Source organism: Bubalus kerabau, chromosome 8 (genome assembly GCF_029407905.1).
Source record: "Bubalus kerabau isolate K-KA32 ecotype Philippines breed swamp buffalo chromosome 8, PCC_UOA_SB_1v2, whole genome shotgun sequence".
Taxonomy (NCBI): Eukaryota; Metazoa; Chordata; class Mammalia; order Artiodactyla; family Bovidae; genus Bubalus; species Bubalus kerabau.
In genome coordinates, this window is record NC_073631.1 from 40,682,305 (window position 1) to 40,696,421 (window position 14,117).

A 14,117-nucleotide genomic window follows, 5' to 3' on the forward strand; every position below is an offset into this window, starting at 1 on the left:
CGCAGGAGGCCTGGGTTCAAGTTCTGGGTCGGCTAGATCCCTTGGAGAAGGGAATGGCTACCCTCTCCAGTATTCTTTCATGGGAAATCCCATGGACAGAGGAGCCTGGCTGACTACAGTCCATAGGGTCTGCACAATCCATGGGGTCACAAAGAGTCGGACACGACTGAGCAACTAACACTTTCACTTTCCTTTCTGTTATTTGATAAATTGAAACAGCATCAAACAAAATTGTCCTATTCTAAATGATGCCAAAGGAATTTTTCATTTTTGAAGGAGAAAAATTGGTTAATTCAATTATTTTGAATCATGCTGGCTTCTTAAAATTTAGTTTGAATGGTAAGTCTTTTACTATTCAATGACAACTTTACAACAGCCATTAGACATCTATGAGACAGTGCCTCTTCTTTTCTCTTCAGTTTCTGAGATTATAGAACAGTTGTATTTTATTATCTAAACCTCACTCTGTTAAGAAAGCAGGCACAAAAAGAAAAGCTACAGGTTTATCAGCTAGTGTACTATAGAAAGAGATCAAATTGCACATTCTTAAATATCCTGACAATTCAGTACTAACGTATTTGTGTTTAAACAATGATTCTACCCACTGTTAACTATTCGATGAAATGCAAAAGAGATTTTCTATTAAATTTATCAATTAGTTAATTTATTTTCAAAATTCTGGCAACTGTATTCATGAACATTAACATTTCTGATTTTGCTAACAGTGGAAATTTTGTTTAAAAATGTAACTAGCATTCACTGTGTTATTTTCCTTCTAAATGAATTTTAGACAGGCCAGAACTTTCACAGTGGAAAGAATGAACAGCACATTTACTAGTAATTAATGTGTGCCTGGGAGCTCCCAATTAAATTAGACATTAACTGGTCTGTTCAGTTTCAAATAAAATGAAAGTGACAGTTAATGCTTCTTATGAGAATTTTTTTTAAATACTGGCAAAATATTGAACGATAATGTATTATATGCTTTTTTAAAAACAAAATAATGTTCATGGAATATTTGCTGTTTCTTTAAGCTTCAAATCAACTATGATCTTGGAAATCTCATAATACATATTCTCCAAGCAAGAAACCTAGTCCCTCGAGACAACAATGGTTATTCAGACCCCTTTGTTAAAGTGTACCTTCTTCCAGGGCGAGGGTAAGTAAAGTGATGTCTTTGAAGTATCACAAATATTGCCATACGATTTTTTTTTAGTGATAATGTCTTCTGATCTCTAAAGAGCTTTATATCTTTTTCTTAGTTTTATCTATAATACATGTCATACTTATTCATTTCCAATTAGTAAGCAAGATGGAATTAAAAATTTATAATTAAGACTCAATGGGTTTTTGGAGATTCATGATCATAACAAAAGCTGCTTGGATAAGAACGTATTAGTATGTTAGTTCTAGAAACTTCTTGTGCTATGACCAGTCAGGTAGACTATGAAATCATTTCAGGAATTGTCTGTGGCAGATTTAAAGAATTAGTTTACCTTTCAAAATGTATTTGTGAAACCAGTGTTCAAGGACTCACCAGTTACTCTTTTATCTTATAGGACATGTGTATTATTCAATAATTAAATGCTCATTAAATGACTTGATGGATCATTATTTACATGCATATTTTCAAATCACTGTTCTAAAATTATAAAATAAAAAAATAAGAATAATATTTGAAATGTCAACTTTGGTAGATAAATGAAAAAGATCTCTTTAAATCTCTTGTGTAATATATAAACTGTTTATATAAAGCAAGTACTCCTTAGAGATGTTTAATTTTCACATAATAAATGCAAATTGCTGTAATCTTATATATAAATCATAATTCAGGGATGGCTTCAAACCAGTAATTTGGACCCAACAAATCATTACCTTTTATGAAGAATTTATACTAGCCAAATCAGTATGATGGAACCATAAGTAATCAACAATTGGAGGTATAGTTAAAAAAATTAGGGGACGGTTATTGAAGACTCTGGTTTCATTTTTGCTGTGTTTTCATTTAATTTGAAGAGCAACATTTTAATGTAACTTTTTACTGGGAAATTTTCAGTCATTGGAAGTATAAGTAGAAAGAATAATATAATGATCCATCATGCACCCATTACTCAGCTTCAACAATTACCACTTTCTAGCCAATCATGTTTCATTTTTACCCTTGTACACTCCCTCCATGCAGATTATTTTAAAATAGATCTCAACTATTGTAACTTTTTTATGCAAATAGTATATATTTCTAAAAAAAAAATTTTTTTAAGTAATTATAATACCACACATAGCCATAATAATTTTTAATTTTTAAATCTATTTCCCCCAATTGCCTCCTAATATTTTCTTAGCCCGTTTGATGACCTAGTTGATATATATAAAATATTCTGCCCATCAACAGCAGAATATGTATGTGTATATATATATATATATATACACACATATACTTTTCAAGTGCACATGGAACATTAACCATCATAAACTATGTTGTGGGCCATAAAACAAAGCTCAAAAAATGTATAAACACTAAAATCATACCAAGTATGTTCTATAACTATATTTGGTCTGTTTGAACAGGATCTAAATTAGAGTTCATTTGAATGCTGCTTACCAGTTGTCACAACTGTCAAATCATCAATTCTGAGAGATTCACTTTCCTTGTTGATATTGAAAGAGCCATGGTAGAGAGAGCCATAATTTTCAGTTGCTCAGGAAAATCAAATTAGATAATACTCAGAAAATAATTTGAAAATTGCCAAGTGATATATCTAATTCAGTATACAGCCCTTAATTTCATCCTACCCAACAATTTTATTTAGAAACTTAGAGTTGCTGGTATTGTTACTCTAGTTTTAATTCATAGACATTTCAAACTAGCCCTATAGAACATGAAAGGGGAGTTTCTATGTTAGTTTATATCTTTATGTAGTAGTATAACTGCAATGTTTCTACTCTTTTGAAATATAGTTGATTTTCAATGTTGCATTCGTTTCTGTATACAGCAAACTGATTTAATTCAAGATACTGAGTATAGTTTCTGTGCATTACAGTAGAATTTGCTGTTTATCTGTTTTACATGTAGTAGTCTGCAACTGCTAATCTCAAACTCCTAATTAATCCCTCCTCCTCGAGTACTTTATTTTTTTAACATAAATATAACAAACTGATAACTGCATTCTGCCTTTTATTTGGGTCATTTGACCGTTAGTGTTGTTTAATGACAGTATAAGAGGAAATCACTACCAAGGCTATATCTCTAATCAGCATTTGCTAATGAGTGAAAATAGACACTCTCATTTAATTTTCTATCTTCTTTAATACCCTAGAGTGTCACCTTTTGTACTATAAAAGAGTGGTTATCTTTTATTTGTTACAGGATATGTTTTAATCCTATTGCAATCCTGTTGCAAACTTGAATAACTGGAAAGATCAGACAGATGGCATGAATATGGCAGTCCATTCCGGAGTGGGTAACAGAAAGATGGGTGGGAACTATAATGAAATGAAGAGTGAGGCTCCCACCGAAAGCTATCCCCATGCAATTTATCAAACAAAATATGCCTGCTAGATCGGATTTGACCAAAAAGCAAGCTAGTATGCCATTCCTATTCGATTCCTAGCCCTTTCTTTAAATTACTCCTAACTACTATAGTGACCAAGACCTTGGAATGTATTACACTTGGGAAGCATTATTTTCACCTTGGTTCAACGATTATTTTCTACCTCATGTTGTTTGTGTATTATGGTGCAGCTCCTTTAGTTTTTATTCTCACATTTTCTTCCTTACTTCTGTTCCTAACTTTTTTCTTCCTGTCTTTCTTACTTTCCTGCTGTATCCTTCATTCTCGATCTTGGAATCAATGCAGTCAAGTCATGGTTGTCCAGAATGCAAGGTAGAGTTGGTTCTCTTTCAGTGTCGCACTTTGCTGAAATGTCTAGAGTTCTTTTTTTTTTTTTTTTTTTTTTTTTTTGCCTTTCGTGTACATTTACCTGCAGTTATAATTTTTATTTTTCTGTATGTTGGGATCAATTGTGCTAATAGCAGACTGTTCTGATCACATCATTACTAAATATGTTTAGCAGATATGTGCAGAAGAGGAGAGAAAAGTAGAAAATAGTAAAAACATAGAGAAGTATGATAAAGAAATATCATTCTGAAATTAGATATAACTAAAGTTTTTGTTTATAATTTGTCTGCTAAAATTCATTTAGCTTCTCATGCAGTAATCATGGCTTAGGTCCTTCTGAGTCTTCTATGACAAATTAAAAAAATATATACTCGTTTTTCAGAAGAAATTAATTGGCCTTCTGGATGACCAGTACTATGTATATACCCCATCTTAAACATGAGAGTTGTCTCATCTTTTACCCTCACTTAGACCTAATGAGTGACACCCCACTCCAGTACTCTTGCATGGAAAATCCCATGGACGGAGGAGCCTGGTAGGCTGCAGTCCATGGGGTCGCTAAGAGTCGGACACGACTGAGAGATTTCACTTTCACTTTTCACTTTCATGCATTGGAGGAGGAAATGGCACCCCACTCCAGTGTTCTTGCCTGGAGAATCCCAGGGACGGCAGGGCCTGGTGGGCGGTCATCTCTGGGGTCGCACAGAGTCGGACACGACTGAAGCGACTTAGCAGCAGCAGCAGCAATAGCAGACCTAATGATGAAACACTTCCATGCCTTTAGACCTTATGTACCACAAAATTATTGCTGTGCAATTTAGGATGCCATAATCTGCCTGTTCCAGCATGATAACAACTTCCTTTGTCTATTTTCTGCTAGAGGGTGTTGAATCAGTATATTGTTAGTTAAGGGGTTTTCTTAATATATAGCCAAAAGCACTTTTTGCACACCTCATTGCATATAAATTGAATGTGTTATTTAGTGGGGAGGTCAATCTTGTACCATCTGTAGCAACACAGTGATGGGAATTTTAATCCCACCCAGAATATTAATGGTACAGGATTTTTGTCTTTGATAATAAAATTCAGCATCTTTACTAAACCTGACAAACTGTTGAGCAAAACAGGCAGTTTCTGATTTGTTAGAGCTTAAATATTTAAATATTTCAAAGAATAGTATTAGCCACTACAACCTTCTGGTGCCCAGAAGCTGTTTCCTTGCAGCCACATAATTATGGCTACCAGAAAATTTGAAACTGAGAAAGGTCATTTTTTATGACTGGTTTTCTCTACTCAGGCATCATCCAGACCTCTCAGACTGGCAAAATGAGTTTTGTTTCAAAGGGATCATGTCACTTCAGAACAGACATGATCAGTCCCTTTACTCAGAAGCTTTCTCTCTTTTATCAGGAGAAACCAGGGGGAAATTGTCAGAGTGACAGTGCTTGTCTATATTTAATTTAGAAGAGAACATGTTTTTTGTAAATGTAAATAATAGTCAAAATAATCTGAGATGTGCTGGATTACAGTATAGAAGATCTAGAAGTCCCTTCGTCATATCTTTCATAGTGAAGTTATTTTCATCATGTCTTCTAGAACTGTCAGTGTGAAAAGGAATTATACTGATAAAGTATTGACATTGTAAGTTAGGCTGAAGAGGCCAATGAGTAAAGTCCTTAAGAGCTTGAGTTTGAATTTCAGCCCTACCACTTCGAAATTGTGAGGTTTCTCTAAAACTATGTCCTCTTCTACCTAGGAATCTTAATAGCCCCCTCCCAGGATTTTTGTCAAACACATGAAGAATGTACCAAAAATGATAAGCATAATGTCAGGCACATAATAAGCTCTCAATAAATGGCAGTTGCTATTATTTATAGAGATGTATAATAAATTTCATGTTGCCAGTGGTCACTTAACCCTGCAACAGAAAAGAGATAGAGAATGCTTTGGCTACTGAATTACACAAAATTATTTAACAACACTATTTAGAAAATCAGGCAACTTTTCTTCAGTAATAAGTATAATACATCCTTAATGATTAAAAAAAATTTTAATGTCCTGTTAACTAAAAGAATTTCACTGGTCTGGTTTTCTTGTCTCCTTTCATTTCCTCTTCCCATCCTTTGAATAAGATGTTCATAAGCTCTGATAGCCCAGATATCAGCCAAGATGAGGTGAAAGACAGACAATAGCCTAGAGTCCATTAACGCAATACTTGTGCCTAGATAGTTAAGAAATGAAAATGAGCATATCTGAAGGATTTCGTTCTGCTTTCTTGCATTACACTGCTAGACAAAGTGCAGATTTTTTTTTCCACACTGATGAGATTTTGCTCTAATTGAAGCTTATTTTCACTATTCTAGTACCTGGAAGCCCAGTTCCTGGCTGGACTTTCTCTAAACACCCTTGTTAGCATTTCAAACTATTTCCTCTGGAATGAATGTGAAACAGGTATACATGTTGTATATATTTACAATTTGAAGGCCAAAACTTCTTTTATTTCAGTAGATTTTAAAGAAAAAAAGAAGTACAAACATGTTTTAAGGATCCATTCAATAAACATTTATTTAGCAGAAACTACTCCAAACTCTTTGCTGGGGTTGGAATTGAGAACACAGCCATAGTCTCAGACCTCAGGGAGCACAATCAAGTGACAAGTCATATATGCATTCTTTCACACAGAGAAACAGAGCTTGTAAAATGGGATATGCTCTGTGCTTCTTGCTAAATTAAAGGCAATATCCTCAGAGGAGTAAGTTTGAAGAAAACTTGTCTGGTAAAGAATCCGCCTGCAATGCAGGAGACCCTAGTTTAATTCCGAGGTCAGAAAGATCTGCTGAAGAAGGGATAGGCTATCTACTCCAGTATTCTTAGGCTTCCCTGTGGCTCAGCTTGTAAAGAATCCACCTGCAATGCAGGAGACCCCAGTTTAATTCCTGGGTTAGGAAGCTCTGCTGGAAAAGGGGTAGGCTATCGACTCCAGTATTCTTGGTCTTCTCTGTGGCTCAGCTGGTAAAGAATCTGCCTGCAATGCGGGAGACCTGGGTTCAATCCCTGGGTTGAGAAGATCCCCTGGAGAAGGGAAAGGGTACCCACTCCAGTATTCTGGCCTGGAGAATTTCATCGACTGTATAGTCCATGGGGTAAAGAGTCAGACACGACTGAGTGACTTTCACTTCACTTTATGTGTGTGTGTGTGTTTATGTATGTATATGTATATATTTATGTGTATATATATGTATATATGTGACTCATTATATATTTTTCAATAAAGAAATATGTATGTATTTTTCCAATCAAGAGAAAGCAAATAAATGAAGACCTTCAATATTTTATATAATTCTATGAGGGTTAAATATAAATAAGCCATTATATTCCATTCTTCTTTCTCAATTTTTTTTAATTAAAGAGAAACTCAGAGAACTGTTTTATTCTGCTGGTTTAGGAGAAAATAATTGAATTTTAAGTATATTTCCTGTCAGCCTTAAAATCATACCTACTTATGAAAAAGTGACCATACAATAAAAATCAAAGAAAAAAGAAATAAGTCAAAACTTAAAGGAAACAAAGGTTTAGCTTTTTTGATAAGTACCATGTCCCATCTTGATTAATTGGCTTTTTATTTTCACTTATTAAAAAAAGTCTCTGATTATTAGATATGACTTACTTATCCTAAAACAATATTATTTCAGCCTTCCCATTAGAGACCGTAGTGTGTTTATTAGACAAGGTAGGAAAGAAAAATGAGCTCCACTTTTTTCTCCACCTGGATTTCTGCTCACATTCAAGAATTCTGCTTACCTGGCCACCTTCAACTTGTAAATCCACAGATTTTGATATGGTGCTGAGAACTGTGGAGTTTCCAATTGTGTAAAGTCAGAACATAGTCCATTGGCATTTTGCCCAAAATAGTCAGTACATGGTAGCTATAAGACAAGGGTAAATGAAGGCAAACCTTTGTGGCCTTCTCTGCACGTCAGCAAATTCAAGTGTGAAAAGATTGCAAAGGATTTCATTTGCATTTACACTAGTCAACCTGGGCTGGTAGAGGCAAGATCAGGAGTAAGGTGTGTTTACCTTCATTAACCCTAAAGGCAAAGGATACAAACTGGAGAGTCGAACTTATATTGTCTAGTAAATTAAACATCTAAATTTTTCCCAACTAATTGGGGTTATATCTGATTGTATCTGGACAAAAGTTAATATTTATACTAATTATCCTTAGTTCCACAACACTGTCTTACAACATACCATTCATTATTTCCCTAAGCAACTCTAAAACTGTCCTGATTTTCAGTATGTGTATATATATACATGCTGTAAATAATTTATGTTGTATATGTATAAATATATATTTAATTTGAGGTGTATAATTTTAGATTTTAAAATAAGACAAACTAGACACTTCAGCTAATGAAAAATTAAGAAAATTGATAGATTAGTCACATTTTATGATGGGCTTAATTAACTGAGTTCATATAGCCCATGTTCAAGAGCAAGAAATCAGTTTCCTTGTTATTGAAACCTTGTCCTATGAATTAATAACTGCAGCCTTACCTGCTTGCCTTAATTCCTCTGAGCTTCAGTTCTTATCAGCTATAAAATAAGATAATAAATAATACCTGACTCACAGAGTTGCTTTGAGGATTAAATAATTTAACACATGAAAAGCACTTAGACTGCCTGTGAAAAAGCCTTTCATTAACGTTAGCTGTTATTATTTTAATGTGCTGACTTTACAAAGTGTTTCTCATGATATAATGGTATGTCAATACAATTAAAAGTTTTGCAGTTGTACATTTTTATAGAGCATAGTTCCTGACACAAAGTTGGCATTCAGTAATTTTGCTAGATATCAGTGAAAGAATTACTAAAATATACATGTGAAATGTTAATACAATTGTTAATATTTATAAATAAAGGAAAAATAGTGACTAATATATCTTTTGAAGACATTTCAATAGTTTTGGCTGTTTAAATATATATTGGCATATCTAGAATTTTAATAAAAATACATGAGTTTGCATTTGACATTAATTTCCATCTTCAATCTTATTTTAAAATTATATGCTTTCAGTTTTTCAGGATTTGAAAAAAATAACATTTTTACCACTGTTCACTGTATTATGAATCTTATCCCTAATATGTTTTTTCCCATGATCTCACATTATGATAATTAAGTCCAAAACAGAAACTTTAAAACTCATACTACAATGTGCTTTTTTTAAATTCTACTAGAGAACTAGCCATGAATACTAAAGTAGCAACCAAAGTTGACTATTAACTGATAAGTGATCATACTCATTCTTCTTATATCACCCTTAATTTAAAAAGCAAAATCATAAAATATAAAAGGATGTAATTTGCTAAAATAATTTTTGATTTTTGTTATAAAATATTTTAAATTTACTGAATATTATAGAAAATACTGTCACAAGTACTTATATTCTTGATATCCAGTTTTATCAAGTCTTGATATTTTGCTATATTGGCTTCAGGTTTTTTTTTAATAAAAAGTATATTATAGCTACCCCTGAAGCCCTCTGAAACCATTCCCCTGTTTATCTGAGATAACCACTAAATAGAGTGTAACATCTATAAATCCCATGCTGTCTTATGATATTAACATGTTTGTCATACATATATACAAGTAGATGTAAATAATTTATAGTATTATTTCATGTGATTTCAATTTATATCTTGATAACCTACTCTAGGCTTTCTTTTGAAAAGTATTTGCTAAAGATTTTTTTAAATATTTATCCATGTTGATATATAAGGTATTTTCATTCCATTTAACTACTTCTTAAATTTCATTGAATGAATATATTATAATGCCTGTATTTCCTATCTTATTCACATACTATTAGAAAAAATATTGCAATGAATGTTCTTGAACAATTCTTTAGGTACATGTGGGAGAATTCTCTAGAGTAAAATTGGAATAAGTCAAAGTGGAACTTTCTGAATACTTGAGTATATAAACTTCACTAGACAGATTTATCTAAAACATATACATAAAAATTGGAATGAATGATGCTAAAGCTGAAACTCCAGTGCTTTGGCCACCTCATGCAAAGAGTTGACTCATTGGAAAAGACTCTGATGCTGGGAGGGATTGGGGGCAGGAGGAGAAGGGGACGACAGAGGATGAGATGGCTGGATGGCATCACTGACTCGATGGACGTGAGTCTGAGTGAACTCGGGGAGTTGGTGATGGACAGGGAGGCCTGGCGTCCTGCGATTCATGGGGTCGCAGAGTCAGACACGACTGAGCGACTGAACTGAACTGAACTGATACATAAAAATATATACTTTCTGTCCACAGTCTATGAAAGTTGGTGTGTCTTTGAATCATTGCCTATTCATTTCCCCAGAATTCTTTGCACTTTATGCTGAATGACAAAATTGTCACATCGTGTTCTTATTTTTGTATATTCAAATAGGTTGGTTAAAAATGAGAACAGTACTGCTTCATTTCTTAAATTGAATTCAGTTCACAGTGGCTGAAATGTGAAGTCTTTGGAGACATAAACTAGTCAGTTCTCAATCTTGACAACACATTAGATTTACTCATGTCATTTTAAAAATTCTGATGCTCAAGCCTCACTCCAGGACTATTAAATAAGACTATGATAAGGGTTAAAGGGAAGGGAGATGTGGATGCATACTGTTTGCCCCACCCCCCACAGTTGGAACACAGATCCCAGAGTGATTCTAACAGGCAATCAGTGTTGGAGATTATTGCCCTTGTATATGCGATAAGAAAGAGAATAAAGCCAGAGGGAGAAAAAAGATATTTGGCTATAGTTCAGTTCAGTCGCTCAGTCATGTCCGACTCTTTGCGACCTCATGAACCACAGCACGCCAGGCCTCCCTGTCCATCACCAACTCCTGGAGTTCACCCAAACCCATGTCCATCAAGTCGATGATGCCATCCCACCATCTCATCCTCTGTTGTCCGCTTCTCCTCCTGCCTTCAATCTTTCCCAGCATCAGGGTCTTTACAAATGAGTCAGCTTTTTGCATCAGGTGGCCAAACTATTGGAGTTTCAGCTTCAACATCAGTCCTTCCAATGAACACCCAGGATTGATCTCCTTTAGGATGGACTGGTCGGATCTCTTTGCAGTCCAAGGGACTCTCAAGAGTCTTCTCCAACACCACAATTCAAAAGCATCAATTCTTCAATGCTTGGCTTTCTTTATAGTCCAACTCTCACATCCATACATGACCACTGGAAAAACCATAGCCTTGACTAGACAGACCTTTGTTGGCTAAGTAATGTCTCTGCTTTTTATTATGCTGTCTAAGTTGGTCATAACTTTCCTTCCAAGGAGTAAGTGTCTTTTAATTTCATGGCTGCAGTCACCATCTGAGGTGATTTTGGAGCCCAGAAAAATAAAGTCAGCCACTGTTTCCACTGTTTCCCCATCTATTTGCCATGAAGTAATGGGACCAGATGCCATGATCTTAGTTTTCTGAATGTTGAGCTTTGGCTGTAAGACATATCTCTAAAAGTGAGTGGTGAAATGGGAGTTGACTCTCAATATTTCTTTCTAGAATGAATAAACTAGTGTCTGGGGAACAATAGTAGATATTCCAGAATTTAGCAAGGCTTGAGGCCATTAATATAACAAGAGTTAGTCTGTTGTCCATTGCTGGGAACAGAACTGCAGATCCAGGATGAAGATCCACTACTTTCAGGGAAAGGCAATTTATGAATTCCAGGCACAGGAAAGGACCCCAGACAAATATTATGTTGGTGCAAAAGTAATTGCAGTTTTTGCATTGTTGAAATTTGCCATCTGATATTGGAATACATTCTAAATAAATATGGTTGTTCTCACACACTAGGAAAGTAATGCTCAAAATTCTCCAAGCCAGGCTTCAGCAGTATGTGAACCGTGAACTTCCTGATGTTCAAGCTGGTTTTAGAAAAGGCAAAGGAACCAGAGATCAAATTGCCAACATCTGCTGGATCATGGGGAAAAAAAACAAGAGAGTTCCAGAAAAGCATCTATTTCTGCTTTATTGACTATGCCAAAGCCTTTGACTGTGTGGATCACAATAAACTGTGGGAAATTCTTCAAGAGATTGGAATACCAGACCGCCTGATCTGCCTCTTGAGAAATTTGTATGCAGGTCAGGAAGCAACAGTTAGAACTGGACACGGAACAACAGACTGGTTCCAAATAGGAAAAGGAGTACGTCAAGGCTGTATATTGTCACCCTGTTTATTTAACTTACATGCAGAGTACATTATGAGAAACGCTGGACTGGAAGAAACACAAGCTGGAATCAAGATTGCCGGGAGAAATCTCAATAACCTCAGATATGCAGATCACACCACCCTTATGGCAGAAAGTGAAGAGGAACTAAAAAGCCTCTTGATGAACGTGAAAACGGAGAGTGAAAGAGTTGGCTTAAAGCTCAACATTCAGAAAACGAAGATCATGGCATCCAGTCCCATCACTTCATGGGAAATAGATGGGGAAACAGTGGAAACAGTGGCAGACTTTATTTTTCTGGGCTCCAAAATCACTACAGATTTGACTGCAGCCATGAAATTAAAAGACGCTTACTCCTTGGAAGGAAAGTTACAACCAACCTAGATAGCATATTGAAAAGCAGAGACATTACTTTGCCAACAAAGTTTCGTCTAGTCAAGGCTATGGTTTTTCCTGTGGTCATGTATGGATGTGAGAGTTGGACTGTGAAGAAGGCTGAGTGCCGCAGAATTGATGCTTTTGAACTGTGGTGTTGGAGAAGACTCTTGAGAGTCCCTTGGACTGCAAGAAGATCCAACCAGTCCATTCTGAAAGAAATCAGCCCTGGGATTTCTTTGGAAGGACTGATGCTAAAGCTGAAACTCTACCACCTCATGCGAAGAGTTGACTCATTGGAAAAGACTCTGATGCTGGGAGGGACTGGGGGCAGGAGGAGAAGGGGACGACAGAGGATGAGGTGGCTGGATGGCATCACTGACTCGATGGACGTGAGTCTGAGTGAACTCCGGGAGTTGGTGATGGACAGGGAGGCCTGGCATGCTGTGATTCATGGGGTTGCAAAAAGTCAGAGACGACTGAGAGACTGATCTGATCTGATCTGATCTGATACATCATTTTAATGCACATTTCTCACTTAATGTTTTTTGCTAATGACTTATTACTTGCTGTCTATATTCATTTTATACCATTGAAATGATGTTAGACAAAAAGCAAATTCAAGCAATTTTCTTATTTGAGTTCAAAATGGGTCATAAAGTAGCAAAGACAACTCACGAAATCAACAATGCTTTTGGCCCAGGAACTGCTAGTGAACATATTGTACAGTGGTGGTTCAAGAAGTTTTGCAAGGAGACGAGCCTTGAAGATGAGCATAGTGGCCAGCCATCAGAAGTTGACATCAACCAACTGAGAGCATCATCAAAGCTGATCTTCTTACTACTACACAGGATGTTGCCAAAGAACTCAGGGTCAACCATTCTATGGTCATTCAGTATTTGAAGCAAATTGGAAAGATGAAAAAGCTTAATAAGTGGGTTCCTCATGAGCTGGCCAGAAATCAAAAAATCACCATTTTGAAGTGTCATCTTCTCTTGTACTCATTTCAGGAGCACATATATTATAAATAGAAATGTCTTCTTCTCTTATTCCACACAATGGACCATTTCTTAATTGGATTGTGATGTGCAACAAAAAGTGGATTGTACATGACAATCGTCAATGACCAGCTTAGTGACTGGACCAAGAAGAAGCTCTAAAACACTTCCCAAAGCCAAATTTGCACCAATCAAAGGTCATGGTCACTGTTTGGTGGTCTGCTGCTGATCAACTGCCCCTTTCAGAACCCCAATGAAACCATTACATCTGAGAAGTATGCTCAGCAAATCAATGAGATGCACCAAAATCTGCAATGCCTGCAGCCGACACTGGTCAACAGAAAGGGCCCAATTCTCTGCCACAATGCCCAACAGCATGTTGCACAACCAACATTTCAAAAATTGAACAAATTGAGCTACAAAGTTTTGCCTCATACTCCATATTCACCTGACCTGTCACCAACTGACTACCACTTCTCAAGCATCTTGACAAGTTTTTGAGGGGAAATGCTTCCACAACCAGCTGGAGGCAGAAAATGTTTTCCAAGAGTTCATCAAATCCCAAAGCATGGATTTTTATGCTACAGGAATAAACAAACTTCTCGGTGGCAAAAGT

General features: G+C 35.7%; 1 protein-coding gene across 2 annotated transcripts in view; it reads left to right on the forward strand.

Annotated features, from left to right (window-relative positions):
- Positions 1-14,117, forward strand: part of PCLO (piccolo presynaptic cytomatrix protein) — a 396,812-nt gene that overhangs the window by 322,881 nt on the left and 59,814 nt on the right. For both annotated transcript variants that reach the window (XM_055590106.1, XM_055590107.1), the window contains exon 15: positions 1,035-1,159. In XM_055590106.1, coding sequence (XP_055446081.1) covers positions 1,035-1,159 — 125 coding nt within the window. The remainder of the gene's footprint in view (positions 1-1,034; positions 1,160-14,117) is intronic.